Source organism: Gopherus evgoodei, chromosome 1, assembly GCF_007399415.2.
Source record: "Gopherus evgoodei ecotype Sinaloan lineage chromosome 1, rGopEvg1_v1.p, whole genome shotgun sequence".
Taxonomy (NCBI): Eukaryota; Metazoa; Chordata; order Testudines; family Testudinidae; genus Gopherus; species Gopherus evgoodei.
Genome location: NC_044322.1, coordinates 142,349,130 through 142,376,505, shown reverse-complemented (window position 1 = coordinate 142,376,505; position 27,376 = coordinate 142,349,130). Strand labels below are relative to the sequence as shown.

At 38.4% G+C, this 27,376-nt stretch overlaps 1 protein-coding gene across 5 annotated transcripts in view; it reads right to left on the bottom strand.

The window, feature by feature from the left end:
* CNKSR2 (connector enhancer of kinase suppressor of Ras 2) overlaps positions 1 to 27,376 on the bottom strand; it is a 370,061-nt gene that overhangs the window by 157,344 nt on the left and 185,341 nt on the right. For 3 of the 5 annotated variants that reach the window (XM_030574665.1, XM_030574696.1, XM_030574673.1), the window contains exon 9: positions 1,205 to 1,351. The exons of the other annotated variants lie outside the window; for them this stretch is intronic. In XM_030574665.1, the coding sequence (XP_030430525.1) occupies positions 1,205 to 1,351 (147 nt within the window). The remainder of the gene's footprint in view (positions 1 to 1,204; positions 1,352 to 27,376) is intronic. 5 annotated transcript variants of the gene reach the window in all.

Below are 27,376 nucleotides of genomic sequence, written 5' to 3'. Positions count from 1 at the left end.
TATGGGTTGAAACTTAATGCCACATTTCCATTGAGTACTTCATGTTTTAAATGCTAAGACAACTTAATCTTTTTAACAGTTATTCAGGTTGAAAGACAATGGTATATTTAACCATGGAGGTGAGGTTGAGGAAGAAGTGATGAATGGTTGCTTTTATAAACCTGTTAGCATTTTATATGGCAAAGAAAGCCACTATCAGCAGTGGCATTTCCATATCTCATTTTCCTTCACAATATGACTTTTTATTTCAATGAACAGTATTAATTTCTAAATTAGACTATGTTTAAGATAGGATACTAATCTCTTTTAAGAATGCAATTTTTATGCAAGGAAAATAAAGTTCTTCCTAGATTATGTCCCAACTGAAGTGAAGGGGAAATACATTATTTTTCAGCTTTCATCAATTGGTAAAATGGTTTAATCAGTCTGGAGATAGCTTTATTTCCTAATAATTAAATTTTAGAAAATCCAGAAAAATCTATCACAGTGATGTTTTATACTAAAGTAAAATGCTAAATTTTTGACTAAACTATTTCCATTTTTGGCATACTGTAGTTTTATTAAAAAACAAGAGAAAGAAAGGGTCAACTAAGACCTTCTGTAGACCTGCAAATATTTTAAATACTAAGGAACTGATCTTTACAAATAATTTAGGCATACCTTTGCTCACGTGAGCAGACTTCAATGGGGCTACTCAGTGGAGTAAAGTCATGCACTTGTTTAAGGTCCCGATTCACATAATATTTAGGCACGTGCTTAAAGTTGTGCACTTGATTAAGTACTTGGCTAAATTGAAAACAAATCACATTTTTCTCTATTTATCAAATATGCTGCAATGCAACCTTAAAAAGAACCTAAACTATAATATAGCAGCTTCCTAACTATGCACAGAAAAATGAATGGGAGCCCTCAAAAAATTTGTGTACATTAGAAGTATTACCCTGCGGTTATCTGGGATAATTTTTAAATACTTCCAAACCATAAAAGATCTTATGGATTGTCTTTTCATTTCAAAAGGTCTAACTAATGGATTTAATTTCAGCTGAGCCTATGAGAACAAGCTGTGCAGATATCATTTCACAAACAAGTTTTCAAAGCATACAAGATTAAATCCATATGCTGCTGAGATGAAGCACAATAAAGCATCACTGAGATAATCTATAGTTAAAATGATGGTGTATGACTTATGATTAAGCTTCATTACCTGCAGAGCAAGGGGCTTCCATCTCATATTTTTCAGTAAAGCTGGTGCTGAGGTAAGCATGCTCTGAGGTCGCTTTTTCAAAGTTAAGATAACACCACTCGGATCCTCTCGTAGTGCATTCACCAAATTTTTCAACTGCCACCCCACCTGGTAACCAGCAAAATCATTACAATAAAATTGAGGTACAGTATTCAAGAGGTAATGTTCCCTTCTTAATAACAACATAACAGGTTTGTGTGTATATATATTTTAGAAGAATAACTCTGCAAAACTGTCAAAATTTAAATTACAGTGTTAGAAAACATGCCAACTAAAATAATACTTATTACAGTACACTAAAATGAGTATGTACCATTTCAGCTATTAGAATGAATAAACTACTGCTCCTCCAGCCAAAACACACAGTTTAATCTCATGTTGATTTTTAAACTAATTATAACTGAACACTGATATATTTCCTTAGAGGTTAAAGGGTTAAAAGGACCTAGCTTCTATCTCATACAGTCTAACCCACAGTAACATAATTAAACTGCACATCTTATGCTTCATAATTACTGTAAACTCTACTAAATATATGTTGCCATATCTCTACTCTTTAAAAAATGCTAATATTATACTATTAATATGACTGTAAACACCATTAAAATGTTACTACTTCAGGCAGATGCAAGCATAACAGGGTTCAGTTAAGACTTCTATTCTTTACAATGCTATAAAATAAATTTAAAGGGCTTGTTAATTTAAACACCACAGCTTATGAAATTTTATTCTAAATAATTTCATCCATTTAAATTACAGTAAATTAATAAATGAAATTTAATCTAGCTACTGTACTTGAACATCAGTTCAAAAATAAATTTTCCCATTTACATTACAGTACTTTGCAAATATTGTGAAATATGACACTTGATGAGTGTGAAAGCCTAATTGTCCTTTTCTTCTAAATACCTGATAGAATTTTTTTGAATAATTTGTTGTACGTAGCTTTTGAAAAAAGGAAAGCTGTTATGGTACACAAGTTGAGTAAGTTTTTCAAAAGTGACTAACAATAGATTTTAGATTGCTAGTATGGAACACTTTAAAGATATCTGATTTTAAGAGAGCAAGCCCTCAGTCTATTCTAAAAAATAATAAAAAAAAAAAAATCAGGCCCCGTTAAGGTGTCTCAGATTGACTGCCTAAAAGCTGAGATACCCAAAATCACAAGTCATTTGAAAATCTAAGCCTATGTGTTTAGAAAGCAGAAATCTTAGCCTATGTGTCTAACATATTTTACATCCCTAAAGTCTGGCTCTCTTTTTCTCATTTTAAACATTAATAACTAAGTTTTCTCCTAACTTTAAAGGATCATGATTAAAAATATCCTTAATTTTGTTCTTTTTACAAGAAAATTTTCTAACTCATATATGAGATTTCCAAACCTATGAAGTGAATACACATAGTACAGTGCTACCTATAGCATGCTGCTACTTATGGAAAGATAAGATGGAAAAATATCAAGAAACAGAGGACTGATGTTGTCCTTCATTAGTCTAGTATAGCAAAGAAACACATCTGTATGTTGTTTCCCTTTTACTTCAAGGAATTTACTCTTGGGTGCATCAGAACAAACTCAGACTTACTGCAAAACTGGTATCCACATTTATGCTGCCAAGAAATTAAGTGTAATATAAGACGCTCAAAATATACATATTATTTAGCTTGTTCATCTATTGTGCCAGATCACACATTGATTTTTCCAATTACCAATTATTTTCAGAGTTGCTGATCTCAGATTGACATATTGATCAAAGTCAGCAACAGTGCCTATGTCAATGGTCTTCAGGCACAGGAAGGCTGCCATCATCATTCTTCATGTGCTACAGTGAACCTAGTCATCCTTTCTCAGTAGAGCAAAATGCACTGCATGAAATGTTAAATTCTCATCTTCTCTCCACCAAGGTATGTTTGTACAGTATATCAGTGTAAACAAGGGTGCAGAACACTGACAAAATTGCTCCTATGGAATCCCTTCTGGACTCCACACTGGACTTTTAAGCGTGGCTGGAACTTTATATATATAAATAAAGGTATACATACACACACACACACACACACACACACACACACACACAAAACCCCCTTCACTTCTTCACATATGTCCTTTCCCAGTATTTTTCAATCCAAAACTACTACTCATTTGCTATAGTACTTTGAATAAAACTACACATATTTATCAAGTTTCGTAGAATACATTCTCCATCTTGCCATAGTCTCCATTTTACTTTAATAATATGTGTAGCAAGTAGGTTACCAAATAAAATTTAAAACTTTTCGTTCTGAGTACTACTATCTTAAGAAAAATCACTTTGTGTGTCCATAATGGTGCTTTCTGATTCATATGGATGTGTTCAACATTTTGTGTGTTTTTAAGGACCAGGGAAAGTTACCACCTTGATTACCATACCTGTAATTTCATTCTCCTTTATGCTACCAGAAAGACTGAATTAAAATTCTCACTTGTTAAACACCTCTCTATATGTAACCCACTGTTAATTTTAATTCTGTAACAGTGTACATCAACTGAAAAGATTTCTGTGAAGGAATCCTGGTGCAGGATAAAGCAAAACTTAGAGTCTTGAAGAGGTCGATATGGTGCAAGTTACAGAGTTGTGGCAGTAATGCAAAGTTCTTGACATATAAGTTGGAATGAGGTCGCATGAGAGAATCATGCCTTGTGCTTTAATGCCATCCCCTTTCTAAATATAACAGGCAGAAAGATATATTAACTGATTTTTTGGTTATACTGGCAGGTATTTAAAAACTACTTAATGCACATTTTCAAACTATGCTGAGATGAATACCGTCCTGCCTTTCTTGGGGTACTTTCAAATAAATGGAAGATTTTCTAATCTTTGAGTGAGAGTTGTGGGGATTAAAGAAGAACACTGAAAATTATTAGGAATTGTACATTTCAATTTAGATTCTCTTAAGCAAAAACAATTTTATTAGACTAAGATCTTTTCAATGAAAAATTAGCTATAATCTTCAAATTAAGTCCACCTTCTGCTTTCATTGATGCCCTTGTAAGAATCTCATTTCTGGATCAGTCAGCCCTCAGACTGTTTCATCTCTCTAGAATAGAAAATACTAAGATTCTTGAGGGAACAAGACAGCTATCAGATTGGCAAGGACAGATTAAGGGAAACTGCTACTCAGCACTGATGATCTCTGGGAAGCATAAACAAACCAATGATCATCATAAGACCCCAGCAAAACAGAATAAAACAGAAGTAGCAATACAAACTGAATGATAAATTTAAATTTATTTTAGTGGAGGAGGGGGCGATTAAAAGTAGGAAGAGAAGGAAAAGCATGCCTGAAACTGAAAAATGTCAGAGTAAGCTATTCTAAACGCACTGGATTGAAGCCCTCTTCCAAGTAAACTAAATTTATCTTCCAGGAGCTCTCTTCAAGATCTCCCTGCTACCATCACCCCAGCAATTCCCAATTTCCCCCTTTAAGACTTCAGACTTTCAACAACCCTAGGAGTCTAGGGCACCCTCATGTCAACGTAGGCCAATAGTGGAATTGTGGTTGGAGGGTAACTTGGCTACTTGTAGTCCAGCCTTTCTTTGTGTGACACAGTACACATATTTTGTCATCAAAACTGCTTTGTTCTTTTGATCCTGCTGTTGAAAGAGGCTGGATTGTATCTTGCAAGGCCTGCCCAAATTCCAAGTAGCTATCCTCCTACTTCATGCAAAGCTAGCTGATTTGCTGCCAAAATTGCTGTTTACTGCTATTCGCATTTTTTCATGTGGGGAACTGTGTAAGCAAGACAAGTCACCTTACATTAGACAGGAGAACTAGCTGTCAGTCAAATCAGTGAGTACGCATATGAACACTGGATGGGTCAAATTTTGGGTGATACTATTGGGACCCTACTATCTTCACCCACAGTAGATAACCACATCAGGGAGAGGAAAAGTCTAGTCCATATGACATAATGCCTTTGTACTTTCAGTTTTCCCATCTATGATATACCCTCTCCTTGGTAAAGTTATTTGAATACCTTAGATAAAATATGATTCTAATTGCTTCAAGGAAAGAATTAGAAAAGTAAATGAAAAGCAGTCACAAGTATTACAATTGTCTCCAAAATTCTGTATAAAGAAGCTCCTTCCAAATTGCCCTAACACACACAAACCCATGTACCAAAAAGAGGCACTTCAGTGCTAATTATTCTGTGGGCTGCATGAGGAGGAACATATATGTATTTCTAACAAGTTGATTCACTTACCACCTAAATTAAATTCAGGGCCATTTATTTCTAAATTTTCATTACTATACAACACTAAACTGATTCTGTTTCAGTTTGTCTTGCTTTGTAGATCGAGGTAAACAACAAACCTAATCTAGACACCCAATGTTGCTATATGCAAGAATTTCCAGTTTTCATTTTATTATGAGACAAATAATTTAAAAGGATATAAAATTACACAATATTTTGCAAAATAAGCACAGTGTGGCAAAGCTATGTTTGAGCTTTCAAACTCAGCACTGAATTTCCTGATTTCTAAATATTGCATTAATACTAGCTTCTTGTATGGAATTTCAAAATGCATTAATAAATAGTCAGCTAGTCAACATGTAGGATTTGACCAAAGAGCAAGAGTAATTTACAAAGCAGCAATGTTTTTAGACCACCATATTTAATGCATTTTATTATTTTAAATTCTGTGGATTATCCCATGATCTGTAAAGAGGAAGAACAAACAAAACCAACAAAAAAGACATCAAGGTTTTAGTACTTAGTTAAGCATTCAAGGAAAGGAGAATTTCATTTACAGCAAACTTCTTTATTTGAATCCTGTTGAAGGGTTCAGAGCTGGTTTCGTTCGGATAAGATTGCTTGGGTTTGTTTTAACACATTGTATTTTAACTCATGATATGACTTAAGAGGCCTACCTGTCCACTTTTAAAAGTTAAGATTAATATCAAAGTATCTTAAAATTAATTTACAACATCAATTTTTTTCAACGTGATCTACTCATGGCAGGTCTTTTTAATTGCAGGCTGACCCCACTGTTACATTTTGCTAAGCAGAATGCATGTTACCTCTGACTCAGGATGCATTACTCATGTTATAGTTGATTATCTAGAGGTAGAGCCTGTAATGACAGAGACACATAGATCTTTAAGCATGACAAGAACTACAGCTCCAACAAACTCTCCTCTTTGGTATGTGAACCTTGCTTGTAGTACGTACATTTGGGTTATAGCATCACCACAGTCTAAATTAATACTTTTATTCTGAATTCCTATTTTCAGTTGCTGTTAACATTTGATAAAATAATTTTTTTTTAGTTTGGTCTTAGCCCAGAGACTTTTTTTCACCTCAGAAAGTTAGTAAAATCTTAAGTTGTCTGGATATGAAAAATACTCTGTACCCTGGTCATTTAAAAATATCTTTGTTTAAAATCTTCACATTTGGCTTGCATGCAAGAAGAGACTGCATCTTCCTTAAAGCTTAGCAGACTGTGAATACTACAGAAAATAAACAATAGGGCAAACAATTCCTACAAAATCTTCTCTGAGGTTTCCCTTCTTTATGCCAGTTTAGGAGAATTGATACTAGCAGCCCTCTTTTCTTTATCCCCTTTCCTAACGTAAAATGGGAGAGAGTTCAACTGCTCCCTTGCTCTCTATCCTAGCAAATCAAATTATCTTTGGGCAAAGGACGGTCACTCTTCTAATCTCTCTTCCCCCCATCCTTTCGGCATTTTGAAAGAGTTGTGGACTGGGATTGACTTTCTGCTCTGTTGGAGTGCCAGATGGTAAACCAGCTCCACATCCTCAAAAAGCTCTGTCAGCACCTTCTGAAGCACCTGTTCTCACGCACAGTACTGCAGGGCAGCCAGGGCATCTCCACAAACAGATTTACGGCTCAGCAGAAAAGCAAAGACCCAAGTGGAGCATTTTTAGGATGCCATGGGATATAGGCAGATGACAGCACTGAATTATCTAAAGTTCCAGAAATTCAGCAAGAATATCTCATACAACAGAAGCATATGAGCTGTTGCATTTTTTTTTTAAAAATTGGTAGTCTAATTCACATTACAACATTTATTGGCTGAAGGTTGGAGTTAGGGAAGGGATACAGTGCTCAGATAAAATGGATTGGTAAAGGATTTAAAGGAGGTATTCTTTAAAGGAGCAAAAATACGGAGTTTTGGGACTCATAAAATTGACACGATAGGGAGCCAACCCCCTCCCGCCTACATAGTCTTCCCCCAAACCCTTATTTGAGGGGGTGGGGATAGTGAGGTCCCAGCAGCAAGTTGGCTGGGGACCAGGTAAGTAAGGGGGAGGGTTTACAGAAGCCCCACTAGGTATATACCAAAATGATCATGGAATTAACTGCACTATACACTTTTATCTGCTGGGTACTCCCAGACATTTAAGAATAAAGTTGTAGCCTAATTAAACCACATCCAGAGTCTCCTGTCCTTCTTCCAACATAGCCAGACTAAGTGTGTCTAAGGAAGAGGGTTAGCAGTAATCAATGCCTCCATGACGAGAGGACTATTTTTTTTTTTGCATCTATGTTAACTCGTTCTGAATTTACAGAAAAAGAAAAACTCGTGATGCCATTAGATTTTTGGAGGAAAGAAATATTTTCCTGCTAAATATAAGCTGTAAGGCAGTGGTGGGCAGCCTGCAGCCCATGGGCCACACGCGGCCCATCAGGGTAATCCACTGGTGGGCCACGAGACAGTTTGTTTATATTGACTGTCCGCAGGCACAGCCGACTGCAGCCCATTGCCAGGAATGGCAAAACACAGCCACTGGGAGCTGCAAGCAGCAGTGCCTGCGGATGGTCAATGTAAACAAATTGTCTGGCGGCCTGCCAGTGGATTACCCTGATAGGCTGCAGGTTGCCCACCACTGCTGTAAGGCCTTCTGTACTGTTTTCCTGATTAGCAAAAATGCTGATTCTACCAAAAGATTTAATTAAAACTTATTCTTGAAGGAAATCAAAGCTCTCATGTTACTAACTTTCATTAATTTTGCTTGTGACTGATCAAAAGACTTCCTTCAATATTTGTGAGCTTATAAATAAAAAGTAAAACTATTTGTGTGGTGGAGGGGAGGGCTCCATTCACACAAATAGTTTTCAGTTATTTACGCAATCCAAAAACTCTTTAACAAATGGTTGCGTTGGCAACATGACCTTAAACTATCTGACATGAGATTGCTAAATAAGCAGACTTACTCCCCTAAAAGAGGTCAGAGGGGAAGGATATCAGCTGACAGTCACGTGAAAATCCAGAAAGAATGAAGCAAACAATGGTTTACATTTCTTCCCTCCACCCCTTCTGAAGACACTGGAAAAGAACAGAATGCTTCAGGACTACCTCCTCCAGAATATATTATAGGGTTGGGAAGGAGTGGCGCCTAAAGTTTAAAGAAGCATTAACAGATTCCCAAATCCTGATTTTTTTCAGGTTAGCTCGTCACCAGTAATGAAAAATAAATATTCCACACTTCTATAATATTTTTCATCCAAACACCTATGCTTTAAACAATTAATTTTAACAATTAACAATTAATTAACATTTGTTAATTAAATATCATTACGGTTTTGTGAAGTAAGCATTGTTATGCTCATTTTACAGATGGTTAAACCAAAGTACAGAGAAATTAAGTGACTTTCCCAAGGGGACACAAAGTCATGAGCAGAGCTAATAATTGAATCCAGGTGCGTACTGACCAGAGTACCATGCTTTACACACTAAAACAACATTCTGTCATCATAAGATTTATTTAATTGTGTTTCCATACTCCTAGATGACAGGACTTCTAATTGATTTCATTGTCTTACTTGCTCCAGTTACTTACAGAGCTCCCATCAACGTAATATCAGAGTGCCTCACAAAGATTAATAGATTTATCTTCACACCACCCGTGATTTAGGAAAATATATGTATTTTATATATGGGGAACTGAGGCATAAAGAGATTAAGTGAGTTGCCAAAGGACACACAGGAAGTCTGCGGCACAACAGGGAAGTGTACACTAAGAACTCATGAGCCCTAATCTAGTGGCCTAACCATAAAATTATCCTTCAGGAGAAGAGTGATGGTAGACATAGTAACATTTCTAGACCTCATAAATGAAATAAATTAATCATGAAGCAAAACTGTATAATTCTAAAGATATTTTACTTATTATAAACATTGTTCCTTCAGCAATAACCCTTAACTTTGGCTTAAAACTTCTACAAAACACTGTGGAAGTGAAAAGTCAATTTTTTATTTTTTTGTCCCAGACAAAGGTGTAGGAAATCTTTAAGTGCATCTTTGAACAATTAAATCATTACATTCATGTTAAGCAGCAAGGTAGGTGAAACATGGATACCTGACAGAGATCGACTGCACTGATTTGGATACACATTGTTTTAAAAGCTACACTTAGCAAGTAAATGGATACTTGCACGGAAGTGATAGAAAATTGTTCATTTTCCTATTTTAGCCTCCATTATAGGAGTCTGTGTATGTGGCTGTGTACTGTATGTTCTCTGATTAAAAGTCTTAAAACTGTCGCCAGAAATGGAGTTTAAAATTTGAAGTGCCAGATTAAAATCAGTGTCAGATTTCCAACGTACTGGCATGAGTCAGTCTCACTCAAATATTCACCCACGAAAGCTTATGCTCCAATACGCCAGTTAGTTTATAAGGTGCCACAGGACTCTTTGTTGCTTTTTACAGATCCAGACTAACCCGGCTACCTCTCTAATACTCTCACTCCAATAGTTTCCTCGGGACACTCAGGGGAATAAAAGACACTACAGTGGATTTTAAGTGGCAGGCTGCAACTTTATTGAAGTAACACCAGGTAGAGGTGATGTATGCCTCCCCCATCTCACATACACAGCATTTAACTGGGTCCAGTAGAGGGTTACAGGGCTCCCACTATATAAGTAATAACTCCAGGTAGAACCGCCACTCCACAACCTACCTCTCAGGACTCAGTTCACTTCTGAGAACCCTCACCTTCCTCCTCTGTGGGGATGGGCTATAGAGTGTCTTTAGGCCTCTTCTTACAGGTACAAGGTCCACAAGTTCAAATCATAGGTCTTATTTACCGCTGGGAGCTGCACCTTTTAGCCTTTACCTGCACTGGACATTGCTACAAGTTGCAACAACTACATATTCCTATAGTTTCTTTTAATAGGCTTCTAAATCCCAGTCTGTGCTCCAGTTGTGCCTCCACAATGCTGCAAGGAGGGCAAAAAATCCCATAAAACCTCAGCTAATTTCACCTAGTGTGAAAAAAATCCTTCCCAATCCACAAAAACATGCACAGAGAAAGATACAACTTACCAGTGAGGAGCCAATCAGTTACCACAAACCCCCTTTAGCCAGCCAAAAGGATGCAGCAAAACCCAAAGGGAGGGCATGGCTTCAACATGCACCCTTCTCCATTTTAGGGGGGGTCTAATTTTTCATTCCCCTTCCCCCCTTCCAGGGACACTATATTCTCCCTGAAGTCAGACCAAATGTCCCCTCCCCTGAGATGTTGGGTGGAGGGGGAATATTTTTCCATATCATCTTTCTTAGAGCATGAAAAAACTGACTTGAGATAACTGCATGCACCACTACAGCCCATAGATGCTGCTACCCTTGAAAGAGATGCTTAGATATTCACTGGATGGATGTTCACTTAACGTTTTATAGTCAAGAAGCCTATAGCTACCTTAGTATTTTTATATTGCTCATTTCCCCTGAAGTACAATAGAATATCTCTGCCACAGAACATCAGACAGGCAAAAAAACAACAACAAACAAACAAACAAAACCACTCAACTGATCTATAACTGCACTATAAACAGCACTCAGCTGAGATATAGTTATATTTTTAGGTGTCAATCAACTAAGACTGATTAGAGAATTCCTCTACATTGATTTTTATCTCCATGGTAAAGTATTAACTTGTTTTGCTTACAATTTTAAGCTACATTTGCAAGAGCTATCATCATCACCATCTTACTCTGTTTCTACATTTACTTCTCACTGTACAGAAATAAGAAAGTAATGAATTATGCATGTGCCTAATTTAAAGTACCGTAAATACTTTAAGGAGGCCCAATCTACTGGACAAGCACACTAGAGAACTTTTAGTGCGCAGCAGCAGGGTCCACATGAACACTTAGTACATGCCAGGCTAGCGTAGGGTCGATTTATACCCCATCTTGCTGTGAACTAACTCCTCGTCTAGACAAGCTGTGATTTCACACACACAAGTTTGTTTTATTTATTTATTTGGCCCATATAGGAGGATTGGAAATCATAGTTTCTCCAACCATTTTTAGCATGAATTATTTTAAAGGTTTTTATTATTTAACACTGGGCTAGATTCAGATTCTGCTGTCATTTTCACTGGTGTTAATGGTGCAAAGACCTGTAAATCCATGTGTATACTCAAGACAAACTGGAGGAGAAAGCTGTATCTGGCTTTCAGTGTTTGGGATGATGAATGCATATTTTAGGAAGCTATCCATGCACAGTAAAGCAACAAATACATCCATAACACAAGCCAACCTACATATACAGTACACTGAAAAGGGGAAGAAAAAGGAACATTAAATCCCTAGTAACTGTTGCAGTCTCCTCTTTTATCCTGTGAAACAGGAATCATAGACAGAGTCTCATGCTGCCTCCAACTGCAAGCAAAGAGGCAAAGAAATGCACAAATCATCCCTCTTTCTGTAGACCTCAGGCCCACTCTGTCCCTTTAGTGAAAGGTGCTCCCACAGTACAGATGAAAAAACAGACAGAAGATTGAATATTGCCAGAATACTCCTCCTCTAACTTTTGTACAGACAGTGCTAGTGATTCCCCAAGAGGAGGAGGGTGAAACGTAGGATGGGAAAAGAGGAGACTATGACAAACACAATTAACACGTATGTAATTTTCCCTTGTTGTACATCTCTCTCTCCTCCCACCCTATGACACAGGAGTCATGGACAGATAAAGGATATCGATGCCCAAGAGGCAAGTTTAATTTTTTTGCTTTTAGCACAACTTTGCAAAGGCAGCCCAAAAAGTGGAGATAGCTTGTTGACAGTGATGGTGAGGAGAAGATTAAGTTGCTCTCTTGAACACATCCAAAGCAGATGCCTCAGCTCTCACTGTCCATAATGTAGAGACTCTCATTGAATGGCATTTTACTACCTTGAGATGAGGTTTACCAGCTTGATCACATGCTATCAGAATACAGTCAGACTTACCTAGTGACAGTGGCTCAGGGCACAACTTTATAAACTCTTGCAAATGATAAAGAATGCTTCAGAACTAACTCAATATCCAACAAATGCAGCCGCGTATCTAGGGCAAAGAGTAGGGAGAACAATGGTCTCATTCACATGGAATTCAGAAATCACTTTAGGAATGAATTCTGGAGGAACCAAAAAAACCCACCTTGTTTGGAAAGAGCTGCAGGTAAAATGAACATATGACGAGGGAGTTCCATTCACTCACTCACTTGGCAAAGGTGACCAGAATAAGGAAAAGAGCCTTAAAAGAAAGTAAATGCTAAAGGAGCCTGCCCAAAAGGCTCAGAAGGGGACCCCCAATCAGGCCAGCAAGGCAAAGTCTAGGTGCTGCTGAGGACTGACGGGATGAACCACCACTTTGCAGAGATAATGGGAAAAAACTTCTCAATTTAGGGATGTGGAACAATGTCTCTGCACTCAATAAGGCCTTGAATAGCCACTATAGCAGAGGATGCAAATGGAGAGCACTGATGCTGATACTTTTGCTGAAGCCTGACATTAGAAAATCCAAAACATGCCAGAATGAACGTAATAGGGCAGTGATATTCCTTGACTCAAGTAGGCTGAAAAGATCCAACAAATCCTAAGAGTACATGAGGCAGACATTTTCTGCTGCTAACCAAGCAGTCTGCCACTATGGTAAAGAAATCATCCCTTAGGAAGCAACTCCATTCTGTAGCCATGTAATCATTTGTGTATGGGTCAGGTGGGAGCAGTGCACTGGCCCTTGAGGGAAGATTCAAGTTCTCTGCAAGCATCTGGGAGGAAGAGAGGAGTCTCAGAGTTCTTAACAATAAGGGGACCCTACTTATAAAAGGGATGGGGGTTAGATTTCTGGCACTCATCAGGTACGAGAACCAGGGGTGTCAGCGCCACCACAGAACTACCAGAATCCAAAATGAGCCACACCCAAGGGACTAAAGCCCAGCTCCACAAAGGGGTTTAGGCTCTAACTTCCTCTGATTTCAATGGAAGTGAGGAGCCTAAACACTTTTGTGGATCTGGGCTTAACTAGCATCCCAATAACTGAAGGTTACTACTGGCAAGAACCAGGGAGGAGACCCTGACTGTCAACAGAGTGCTCAACAAGAATCAAGAGTCTGTCTAGGGAAATGAAAGAATTTCATAACAGAGAGCTCAGGATCAGACCAAAATGGGAGTGCTGTAAAAGGTAACTCTGCTGAAACCCCTTAAGGCAAGAGGTTGAAAGAGCTCAAACAAGGATAAGAGGACAAACGTCCACTCATGACAAAGACTGGAGATCAGCATCACTAGGATCTTCACATATACTTGGGGGGAGGAGGGGAGAAGGGAAGACAGGCCAACGGGAAAGGTAATGAATTGGTAATGATCCTTCCTGTGGGTGACACGGAGAAAGCATGAGTGGTCATATAGAATATAGATATGTACATAAGCATCTTTCAGGTCTGTACAACAGACCAAGAAGAACCCCTTTGTAAGAATCCTTTTGCTTAATCTCTAACAGAGGCTTTGCTTAATCTTTAACAGAGGCTTGAGAGGAACCAGGAAGGTTTCAATCTTGGACTGAACTCTATTGAGTACCCCTGAGAAAATATATCCCTAACACAAGCACCCGATGAAACATCAGCAGGTGGCTTTCCATAGTGGTGGAGCTAATGTTCTAAAGAAGGTGGGGGTTGGACCTGGCATGGTTGCTGTAGGGTTGCTTTGGGAGATAAGGAATAGGAAGGGCTGTCCTCTTTTTCTTCTCTATTTCCCCCCTTCATTATAGAGAAATAAAGGGGGAGGCAGAGAGGTAGAAGAAGGGAGAAAGAAACAACTTGGGTGATTGTTCCAAAGCGGGCAAAGCAAACTAAAGGGATTATGTCTGGCAGAGATTTATATCATGCAGGGGCAGGGTCTCAGGTTTTCCTCCTTGCTTCCAGCTGGTGGCACCATAGCATCATCTGGCCATGTCTTCTAAGTCATAACATGAGAGAAGAGGTAGACATAAAAATTATCTATACATGTGTATGCACATACAAATGAAAAATCTATATGTCTAAATTTGTTTAAAAAGGCAAGGTAGCACATTTTTCTGGAGATATATACTCAAACTAAGCCCAGGTCACAGGTTATCTTGGTGCTCCTAACCCACTTTCTCAAACTTTTGTCCTTTCACGCAAAACCACTATGTAGTTTATATGGTTAAAGATCTTTATTCAGGAGGCATGGTAGTTAAATAGCAGTGAGGCTGTAGATCAGGACTGAAGACGAACAACATTGTATAATGTGTGTAGTAACTGTCAGCTGGATGCCTGATTGACAAATGCAAAGCATAAAGGAGTTCAGAAGTATCGAATCCCAATAGAGCGAGCGTGTGTGTGTGTGGGGGGAACCTCCCAAGTACACAGTCTCTTCCTTAGATACAAAATTGTGACCACAGTATTCTTACTTGTTAAGCACCAACACTCTGCTCACCTCTGTAGACAACACAAGGAGACAGTCTTTGCCCCAAGAATCTTACAACTTAACTTCTTATATACATCAATTATTGTACCTTAACATTTTATTATATATTTATGTGACATTATATGTACATGGTAATAGAGAATCGTCTCCAGAGAACCAATATCTAATTCTTTTAAAAATTCATCAATATTTTGATTTCAAAAAGCAACACGAATTCCCAATTACTACTATTTTGGTAAGATCATCACACTCCGTACCACAGCAACACCTTGTAATCCTTTACAGCATAAGCCATCTAACAGTTAGGAACTACAATATTATGTCATCACCTGATAAGTATTAGAACGCCCACACCTTCACAGTCCTGGAAGGTTTTTCCAATGCTTTTGGTGATGTTTTATAGCATTCTCAGTGCAAATTCATATAACGTGCCACATCCTTCAGGGGATAATTTATATAAAGGACAGAGTTTTTCTTCTTGTAATAGAAACACCATTACTTGAACTCAAAATGTAGCACAACCTAAACAGTTGTACAGCAACATACATTATTAGTACTCTACATTTATTCAGACGCTTCTGTACAGAAAAATCCCAAATGAGTTTACATATATATACACGTAGGCATCATTCAGTAGAATACAGCAGCCACCCTCAGTCATGACCATTATAGAAAATTTTTTCAAAAGGGAAGGGAAGGGAAAAATCCCTAATCTACTTAAAACAGTAGTCAGAACAAAATATGCAATTACAAAGGTAAATTACAGCAGAATTATACACAATAGAGTTGTTCACATTGGGATTCAGCCAGGACAATGGGATTAATGAGAAACATAATTATGAAAAATTCTATTGGATATATTAAATGACTACACATGGTCAGGATCTCTGTTTTACAGCTCATTTGAAGGAAAAGAAATCCAGGAGAGCGCAGCGGCCCCAATGCAATGCAAAGGTTCCAGTCATGTACTGGCTGAGGGGGAAGAGGTTTTCCAACTGTATCACAGTCAGCAATTCCTTCAATTCTTTCCTCTAAAGATCTCCAGTCCAGTTCCTGACCAAGTCTGATCTTACTTAGTTTCGCTCTCATTTTATAAACACAAATGCCATATTTACATATTGAAATACAGACTGTATGCAGAGGTAATTTAATTTCAAAATACTTTAGAAGGTGTGTGTGAGAAGGACACCGCTATTTAATATCTTATACCAATATAATGTAACAGTTTAGGAAACTAAGATTGGAGTATCCTACTGAAACTTCAGGAGGAATTAGGAGAGCAGAATCCAATCACCTAAGCTAAAGTTTGGACCTGATCTACCATATCCTGGTGGGTAGTGGTCTATGACAGGGGACTCAGGACAGAGTTCTGAAGTAAACTGCAAAACCATTTCCATTAACTAACATGGGGCTTGGCATTTAGCATTTTTGAAGAGGCCTGAAAAAGCATTTGACTGCAATATCCAACCACCCCTAAAAACAATTGATTCCTGCCCACCAATATCAAATCATGATGCACAGGACTGACCAGAAGATTTTCAGAAAGGTTAGAAAGATGTTTTCTTTGGGATATACTCCTGATTCATCTTTCATAAAAGCATGTGGATATGATCAACAGAAGAAGTAGATCCCCATTTTTTGTTCCTTTTCAACCGTACTGATTTTTGTTGCATTATTTTATGGGCTCAAGGCTATCTTAATATGGAAAATGACTAGAAACTTTATTTTTAAATGTAAGATAAGATGCTTCTTTAACATTTCTATTTCTTCCAAATCAAAAGTACTACTCTAGCCAAACTGATTTTTAATTGTATCTGCATTATCAAAGGCTGATGGATGTTATAGTCAAGGTGCTATAGACTTCATGCTTAGAACTCTCAGGCAGCCTCTAAATACTCCACTAACCCCCTGGGACCAAATTTCTTTTTTAATTATTTCCCTCAAGGCCAGACTTAAAAGGCCTTGAACTAAAGCACTTTCATTTAGGAGAAAAACTGGCTTTGAATCATAGACCTCAAGAGGTCTTCTATCCAGTTCCCTGCACTTAAGGAGGACTAAGTATTATCTAGACCAGGGATTCTCAACCTTTTTATTTCTGAGGCCCCCCCAACATGCTATAAAAACTCCACGGCCCACCAGTGCCACAACAACTGTTTTTTTGCATATGAAAGCCAAGACTGGCATTAAGGGGTAGCAAGGAAGGCAATTGCTCAGGTTTCGGCTTCAGCCCTAGGTGGTGGGGCTTGGGGCCCTGGGCTTCAGTCATAGACTCATATCATATCAGGGTTGAAAGGGACCTCAGGAGGTCATCTAGTCCAACTCCCTGATCAAAGCAGGGCCAGTTCCCAATTAAATCATACCAGCCAGGGCTTTGTCAAGCCTGATCTTAAAAACCTCTAAAGAAGGAGATTCCACCACCTCCCTAGGTAACCCATTCCAGTGCTTCACTACCCTCCTAGTGAAAAAGTTTTTCCTAATATCCAACCTAAACCTCCCCCATTGCAACTTGAGACCACTGCTCCTTGTTTTGTCATCTGGTACCACTAAGAACAGTCTAGATCTATCCTCTTTGGAATCCCCTTTCAGGTAGTTGAAAGCAGCTATCAAATCCCCACTGATTCTTCTCTTCTGCAGACTAAACAATTCCAGTTCCCTCAGCCTCTCCTCATAAATCATGTGCTCCAGCCCCCTAACCATGTTTGTTGCCCTCTGCTGGACTCTTTCCAATTTTTCCACATCATTCTTGTCATGTGGGACCCAAAACTGGACACAGAACTCCAGATGAGGCCTCACCAATGTCGAACAGAGGGGAATGATCACGTCCCTCGATCTGCTGGCAATTCCCCTACTTAAAGAGCCCCAAATGCCATTAGCCTTCTTGGCAACAGAGGAACACTGTCAACTCATATCCAGCTTCTTGTCCACTATAACCCCTAGGTCCTTCTCTGCAGAACTGCTGCCTAGCCATTCGGTCCCTAGTCTGTAGCAGTTCATGGGATTCTTCTGTCCCCAGTGCAGGACTCCACTTGTCCTTGTTGAGCCTCATCAGATATCTTTTGGCCCAATCCTCTAATTTGTCTATGTCCCTCTGTATCCTATCCCTACCCTCCAGCGTATCTACCACTCCTTCCAGTAGTGTCATCTGCAAATTTGCTAAGAGTGCAGTCCACGCCATCCTCCAGATCCCCCGCATGCAGTGGAGATTCGACTTTCTGCCCTGGGCCCAAGCAAGTCTAACACTGGTCCCTGGTTGAGAACTGCTGATCTAGACCATTCCTGACAGATGTTTGCTCTTAAAAACCTCCAATGATGGAGATTCTACAACTCCCTAGGCAATTTATTCAAGTGTTTAACTACTCTTACAGTTATGAAGTTTTTCCTAATGTCCAGCCTAATCCTCCCTTGCAACAATTTAAGCCCATTGCTTCTTGTCCTACCCTTGGAGGTTAAGAAGAATATTTTTTCTCCCTCCTCTTTGTAACAACCTTTTATGTATTTCAAGCCTGTTATGTCCCCTCTCAGGTTTCTCTTCTCCAGACTAAACAAACCCCGTTTGTTCAATCTTTCCTCATAGGTCATGTTTTCTAGACCTTTAATAATTTTTGTTGCTCTTCTCTGGACTTCCTCCAATTTGTCCACATCCTTCCTAAAAGGCGGTGCCCAGAACTGGACACAATACTCCAGCGGAGGAATAATCAGCACGGAGTAGGTGAAAGAATTAATTCTCGTGTCTTGCTTACAATACTCATGATAACACATCCCAGTATGATATTTGCTTTTTTTTTTTTTTAAAACACAATAGTGTTATACTGTTGACTCATATTTAGGTTGTAATCCACTATGACCCTCAGTTCTCTTTCAGCAATACTCCTTCCTAAGTGGAGTACTTAGCATTTGTTCTTATTGAATTTCATCCAGATCATTTTGAATTTTAATCCTATCCTCCAAAGCACTTGTAATCCCTGCTAGTTTGGTATCGTTGGCAAACTTTTTATAAGTGTACTCTCTATGCCATTATCTAAATCACTGATGAAGATATTGAAGAACTGGACCCAGGACCATCTCTGCAGGAAATCACTTGATATGCCCTTCCAGCTTGATTATGAAACACTGATAACTACTCTCTGGAAATGGTTTTCCAACTAGTTACACACCCACATTATAGTAGCTCAATTTAGGTTGTAATTCCCTAGTTTGTTTATGAGAAGGTCATGCGAGATAGTATCAAAAGCCTTACTAAAGTCAAGATATACTACATCTACTGCTTCTGGCAAAGAAATCTGTTAGGTTGGTTTGACATGATTTGTTCTTGAGAAATCTATGCTGACTGTTACTTATCACCTTATTACCTTCTCCATGTCTGCTAACTGATTGCTTAATTATTTGCTCCATTATGTTTCTGGTTACTGAAGTTAACCTGACTTGTCTGTAATACCTCCAGTTGTCCTTTTCCCCTTTTCATAGATGGGCACTATATTTGCCCTTTTCCAGTCCTCTGGAATCTCTCCCATCTTCCATGATTTTTCAAAGATAATCACTAATGGCTCAGATATCTCCTCAGTCAGCTTCTTGAGTATTCTAGGATGTATTTCATCAGGCCCTGTTGACTTGAAGACATGTAACTTGTTTAAGTAATTTTTAACTTGTTCTTTCCTTATTTTCACTGGTGTTCACCATGTTACATATAGATATGCTATTAAACTAAAAATCATTTAGCACTTCTGCCATTTCCACATTTTCTGTTATTGTTTCCTCCTGCCTCTCGTTGACTAATGGGCTTACCCAGTGCTTGGTCTTCTCCTTGCTTCTATTGCATTTGTAGAATGTTTTCTTGTACTCTTTATGTCTCTAGCTAGATTAATCTCGTTTTGTGCCTTGGCCTTTCTAATTTTATCTCTACGTGCTTGCACTGTTTATATTCATCCTTTGTAAACTGATCTAGTTTCCAATTTTTGTAGGACTCTTTTTTTCAGTTTCAGATCATTGAAGATCCCTTGGTTAAGCCAGGGTGGTCTCTTGCCATACTTCCTATCTTTCCTATGCAGTGAGAGAGTTTGTTTTTGTGCCCTTAATAATGTCTCCTTGAAAAATTGTCAACTCTCTTGAACTGTTTTTCCCCATAGATTGCTTCCCATGGGACCTTGCCTACCAACTCCCTGAGTTTGCTAAAGTCTGCCTTCTTAAAATCCATTATCTTTATTGTGTTGTTTCCCCCACTGCCATTCCTTAGAATCATGAACTATATCATTTCATGATCACTTTCACCCACACTGCCTTCCACTTTCAAATTCTCAACCAGTTCCTCCCTATTTGTCAAAATCTAATTTAGAACAGCCTCTACACCTAGTAGCTTTCTCCAACATCTAAAAAAAAATTGTCTCCAATACTTTCCAAGAACTTGTTGGATAATCTGTGCCCTGCTGTGTTATTTTCCCAACAGATGTCTGGGTAGATAAAGTCCTCTGCTTTGGATGATTTTGTTAGTTGTTTAGTTGAACTGCAACAGCTGCTTTAAAAAAAAATGTAAAAGAAACTAAAGTTTTCCACAGGAGAAATGAACAAAAACATCAGAAGACCACTCTATAACTGGTAATGGAGAACAAACAAATAAATGGAAACTCAAACTAAACAACTGATGTCCTTTTAGCTCATACAACACATAGATATGGATGAACTAGAACAGAATATGCAAACATAATCCATCAGGGCGGAACAACAATAGATGCTGGGTTCTACTGGGTAGGATCTTGGAAGCTTATAGTAGGTCCAAACAACTTAAACTTAACTCAACTTCAAAAATTTAACTTCGTAAGCATTGAGAAGGTCTGGGAAAATGAAAGCGCATTACATGTCACAAAACATACCACAATACAAATGTCTGTGAGGTAATTATTATTATTTTCTTAACACAATTTGGCACTTCTCTGCTCATACTGTAAGCACTATATTTTTACTCTAACAAGAATTTTTAAAACAGTTGTGCATCATATTTGTTCCATCTGCAAAAAAATGAAAAAAATTATTAAAATATCTTCATTTCAGATAAGTGAGTGGCTTTGTTCTCAATGCCCAAATCGTACTGTCAGCTTCTGAGAAAGGCTCTTTTTCAAACAGGATATGTTAAAATTACAGGAAACAGGATATGTTAAAATTACAGGAAAACTGGGATTACTCCTCAGAACAGCTCTTTAACAAGTAGAAGCCAAACTTTAATGTGCACTGAACTTAGCTTAATACTAATTTCATTTTAATAAAATAATTAAATTTTAATTTTATGAGGGGATAGCTGGGCAGGTATTAGAAACTCACTATATACCTATCTCCAAAGCCAAAAATGATTAAATGTTTTATGTTGCATGAAAATATAGGATAGTTTACACTTTGATTAAACCTTCTAAGCCACGAGGGATTTATTATTAAGAATATGTCAGTTTTCTGTATGAAGACATGAAGCAACTTCTACAGCCCAAAACCTGTTGACTTGGCCAATGTGATCAAAAGTATTTTCTCATACTAGATTGGCTAACATGCTCTGACAGAGTTAGGCATTATTATCATCTATGTACCACCTCGCTCAAAGTTAAAGTTTAAACTGTAACTGTGTGTAGTAAGTACATAGGAATTATTAGCCACTACATAAGACCGTCCACCAGTGATATACCTGAGATACATCAATGATATTTTCATTTTCTGGACAGACAACTTAAACTCCCTCATAGATTCCCACCACAACTTCAGAAATCATCACCCATCCATCAAACTCTCTTTAGAACATATCCACACCAGCATCAACTTCCTGGACACCACAATCAGCTTCAACAATGGAACACCACAGCCACCTACCTTCCTAGACCCAGTAACCACCCCAAACACAACAAGAAATCTTATCTACAGCCAGGCACTCTGATACCACAGAATATGCTCTAAGGAGGAAGTCCGGGATACACACTTTAACACACTTTAAACTACTTTCCTCAAACAAGGACACTCTTCTAGAGAAGTAGATTACATCATGGAAGAGGCCACTCCAAATAGCCCAAGAGAACCTGCTTCAATACAGAAATAAAACCCCTTCTGACTGCAAATCCCTAGTTGTCACCTACCATTCCACACTGGAACCCAGAGGGGTATCATCAAACAACTACCAGACATACTCAGTGGGGATCCCAGTCTGAAAGAAAACTTTCCTAAAGCCCCACTTCTGGCCTTCAAACAATCTCCGACCTGTCCATGCTCAACATCTGAAGAAAGATCCTCACAGACCAGGACAAACCATTTCAAAGCAGCAACAGACCCTGCCACAACAACAGTGAAGACATATCTTCACTGCTACAATGAACAATATCCCCCACAACATACCTTTCAAGATTCATGGACCCTACACATGCCTACCACAACAACGTGGAATACCTTATCCAGTGCACTAAATGCCCCAACAACAATTATGTAGGTAAACCATACAATCTCTCACATAGGAAAACAATGAAAGACAAAAACACTATCACTTGTGGGTGAATGCTTTTCACAAAACAATCAGTCCTCAGTCCTCATCCTCAAAGAAAATCTGCACAATACTTTCAAAAGACAAGTCTGGATGCTTAAATCCATTACTCTGCTAGACACCAAAAATCATGGACTGAACAGAGGGCTTGGCTACACTCACACTTTACAGCGCTGCAACTGGGGTGTGAAAAAACACCCCCCTGAGCACTGCAAGATACAGCGCTGTAAAGCGTCAGTGTAATCAGGGCAGCAGCGCTGGGAGCGCGGCTCTCAGCGCTGCACGCTACACCCGTAAGGGATGTTGTTTACATGCAGCGCTGGGAGAGCTCTCTCCCAGCGCTGCCGCTCTGACTACACTCACAATTCAAAGCGCTGCCGTGGCAGCGCTTTAAAATTCCAAATGTAGCCATACCCAGAGACACTGGAATTATGACTTATTACCATAATCTGTTACCCACTAATCTCCTCTTTTTGTCCTATGATTGCAAAGGTGTTAACAGGCCATTCTACCTTGAATGATTCCTTAAAATACGTGTTAACTACTTAGGCTAAACAATCTGTTCCACCTTGCATTTTGCTGTGAGGCTGGGAGCTCCGTTCCCAGACCTGAAGAAGAGCTCTGTGTGGCTGAAAAGTTAGTGTCTTCTCACCAACAGAAGTTGGCTCAATAAAAGATATTACCTCATCCACTCTGCCTCTCTAATATCCATTAATTAGTTAAATTTGCCCTAGCTTTTGACATCCATTGGTAGACACAGTCAGAAATGCTAGTACATATTTTCTGATGAGTTTTAGCTAACAAAAATACATAAAATATAGACATCTACTGTTACACACCAGTTCAACCTTTTATCAGAATTGCATATAATATGCCAAAGACATTTCTAAATTATAGAAAATACTTCCACTTCACAGGAGATTGATTAACAATCATCAGCTACTCACCTATCCTACACTGTGAGTACATACTCTTGTGGTTTCTCCCTTACAAACCTAAAATATAGTTTTACTACAGACATATCCAAAATTCTAGAGTTAACTGTGTACAATAATAGCTCTTCTGATAGATATCAACAACCTTTCTCCCAAGACTTTTTGGCTCATCAAGGCGGTGTAAGAAGGGTTGTCTTGGAACACGCGTGAATAATAAATATGAAGTTATTTGAGTACTGGTACCTTATAAATACCTTGTTTTTTAAAATATTTGTACATAAATAAGGCATTTTATGGAGATTAACGGTGGAATTTTCAAGGAAATCTAAGCGAGTGAGGAGCCCAAAATCCACTGAATTTCAATGAAAGAGATGAGCATTTAAACCTTAGAATACTTCAGTGATCCCAGCTTGCAATAGTAAGGCAAAATATCGCATTGATGGAACTCTGTACGTATTTAATTTCCATAAACTACAATAAACAAGGAAGCTTTTCTGAATTGCAAATTAACATATTTGCTAAACTAATTTAAACTTCATTTTTAACATTAATAAGAATATTTAAATTCCAGTGGTTATGCCAGAAAAAAATGGCTTGTGTTGTATTATGTAAGTTTTATAGTAATATAGCATAAAGAATCATGACTCTCACTTGAGACTCTCTGATTCCAGTGCCAATTTCAATAACCATATGCATTAAGTACCAGCACTTGTACAGAGGATGCCAATAAAGAATGGTTTGACATTCAGCATAAGAACACGTTAATTGGAACATGTATCATGAAAATAAGCATGAATAAGTCATTTATCTTGCTTTGCCAGTTTGTTATGCTGTTTATTTTAAAATCAGCAGACATTTGCAAAGAAGAAGCTTTTTCAAGATTAAAATACTGATTTTGTGTCAGGAGTTAGCTGAAAATCTTGTTCATTATGCAGAGTTATAAATTAACATTTTCTTTTCCTTAATTTATATTCATTCTCATATTGAAGCAGGAAAATTAGCACTGAAAATATAGTATTGATTTTAAAAACAGAAGCAAAAAGTATTCAACATTTTGCTCAATTTTTCAGTTTATGCTAAAGTTAAAAGGAATCTTTTAAGTAAAATTATGTTTAGGTTTCCCACATGCAAGGTACCAAAGTAATTACAATTATAGGTTAATAATATTTGTCTATAGTTCTATTATAAATCTCCAATGACTTGGTAATAAATATTTTAACCTTACAGAGGGGTTTGAAAGGGGCTCAGGATTCATAAATGGATACGTAAGAGATGATCTACAGAAGCAAGCTGAAAAACAGAACCACTAGTCTCATTGTCTAATAATATAATAAGTGAGAACAAACAGATGCTTAAAAAAACAGAAAGACTAGAAAATCCAGTGTGTAGGATCCACAGATACCAGAGCCTCGAAATGAGGGAAAAGCTGAAAATATAATTGATCTATTTATCTGTTTTCAGAGAAAAATGGCTCGCCACAGCTATACTGCAAGTTCTTCAGGACACGAATCAGACTGTTCAGTAATTAGCACAGTGATCTGATCATGGCCAGGGACACAAAATAGAATATATTTTGAGGTGAACTGGAGTACTGGATACCACTGACAGGATGGTAGATGCTTACCATATTGTAAGTTTCTAATCCTCAAAATAAAGAAAAAATCCTGGGTGTAGCGAGACCACAATAAATAAATAAATAAAACACATCTATATAATCACTGCACCAATTATCTTCTCTCTCTTTCTCTCAGAAACAGAAAGAGAAAATATGTAATAGAAAAGAACCTGGGTACAGTGATGCTACAAATAAATATTTTTAAAATTTGCATTTATTCAAAATCTAGTTTGTAGGAGATAAGACACAGACTTTTTTTTGCCTCCACAATATCATCTGAAGCAATTGTCACTTTCAGCGTTGCAGCCAAATGGGCTTTACATATTTTGAACACTCCAAATCTTGTGGGTCTACAAATCCCAGTCAAGTGGAGGGCCCCGTTTTTCTTGTAAGGAAGACAATGTAGAAGCTGCATTTCAGTATCCAGCAAAAGTGCTCATTTGTCACTGAGGAGAAGCACTACCATATATACTCGATCATAAATTGGTTCGTTTATAAGTCAACCTCACCAAGATGGATAAGTAAAAATGGAAAATTTTTATAACCCGTTCATAAGCCGATCCTATAATTCAGGGGTCAGCAAACTTTGGCTCCCAGGCCATCAGGACAAGCTACTGGTGGGTCGAGATGGTTTGTTTACCTTGAGTGTCTGCAGACATGGAGGAAAACCTAAGTAAACAAAGTGTCCTGGCATGCCAGCTGCTTACCCTGACAGGCCAGGAGAGCAACTGGTGGGGAAATTTTTTTGGGGGGAGAAGCTGGAAGTCAAGGGAGTAACCCCCCACATAACCCACCCTAGCCCGGGACCTCCACACTTTCCCATTCCATCCTTTTCCACCTTATCTGCAGAGGGCCAGGAGAGGATCTCTCTGACCTGGCTGGAGCTGCTCCAGCAGCCTGGGCAGCATGGCCACAACCTGCTCCGGCGGGCCAGACCGGGCGCACGGCCGCAGCATGTTACAGCACGCTGGGCTGGGCGGCACAGCCGCAGCGTGCTCTGGTGGTGCAGCCACAGCCTGCTCTGGGGGGCGGGGCCGAGCGGCACGGCTGCAGCCTGCCAGCCCCAGAGCTGCAGCTGCTTCTGAGGCTGGGGGGAGAGCAGCGTGGCCAGAAGCAGAGAGACTCTGGCCCCGCCTCTTCCCTTCTGTCTCTGCTGGCTGTGCTGCCACTCCTTGCTCCCTCTGTTTGGGGGGAAGGGCTGTGTCCCACCTCTCCCTCTCTATATCCGTTCATAAGCCGACCCCCTTCTCTGGTGCTTTTATTTTTTACTAAAAATATTCGGCTTATGAATTTGACTATATACAGTACTTATTTGTTAGTCTCTAAGGGGAGGGATATACAGTACTCAGTTGTACTGTATATCAGTACTTATTTGTACTGTAAGGGGAGGGATATACAGTACTTAGTTGTACTGTACAGTAAGACTATATACAGTACTTATTTGTTAGTCTCTAAGGGGAGGGATAGCTCAGTGGTTTGTGCATTGGTCTGCTAAACCCAGGATTGTGAGTTCAGTTCTTGAGGGGGCCATTTGGGGATTGGTTATGCTTTGAGCAGGGGTTTGGACTAGATGATCTCTTGAGGTCCCTTCCAACCTTAAAAATCTATGATTCCTACTCAAGGTGCTACAAGTACTCCTGTTCTTTTTGCGGTACTTATTTTGGAATGCTGAAAATATGTAAAAGCCATTTGGCTACAAAACCAAAGATGACAATTGCTTCAGAACACATTGTAGAGGCAATAAAAGTTTGTGTTTTATATTCCAGAAACTAGATTTTGAATAAATGTACTATTCTATTCCAATACATATACTCTATACTGTATGTTATATCATACAAAATAAAATTGTAAATTATTTTTACTTCAACAATTTCCTATTATAAAAATTGCAAAGGAATTAATTATATACCTCAAAAGTCACATTTGTGGCACCTAGTTTATTGCTCGGGGTGGGGAAGGAGGGAATGAACTTTCAGATATTGAATTTGAAGTGGAACTATGAGTCTTAGATACCAAAAGATCATCTCAAGATTTCTGTCATATTATTTACAAGTAAAAATCTGCCCTCATCACAAAGTAAAGGGAGTACAGATGTGGCATGCAAATCAGATGGTTGAAATTTTTAGAGCTGATTAAGTGATTTAGTGACAACTTCCATTGAAATTAATAGGAAGAACATTCATTCCAGTCTAGAGACTGAGTGCTTGTTGATGTGTTTCTTAGGACTTCTATATTTTTTGATTGATTTTAATATAGTTTTGATATGAAAAGCTCTTAAAGATTGAAGGGTTTTTTTGGCTTCCTGTAGTTGGCAAAAATAAAGAAAAGACTCACAATGTATGTGTATGTATAATGGCACCTTGCTTTA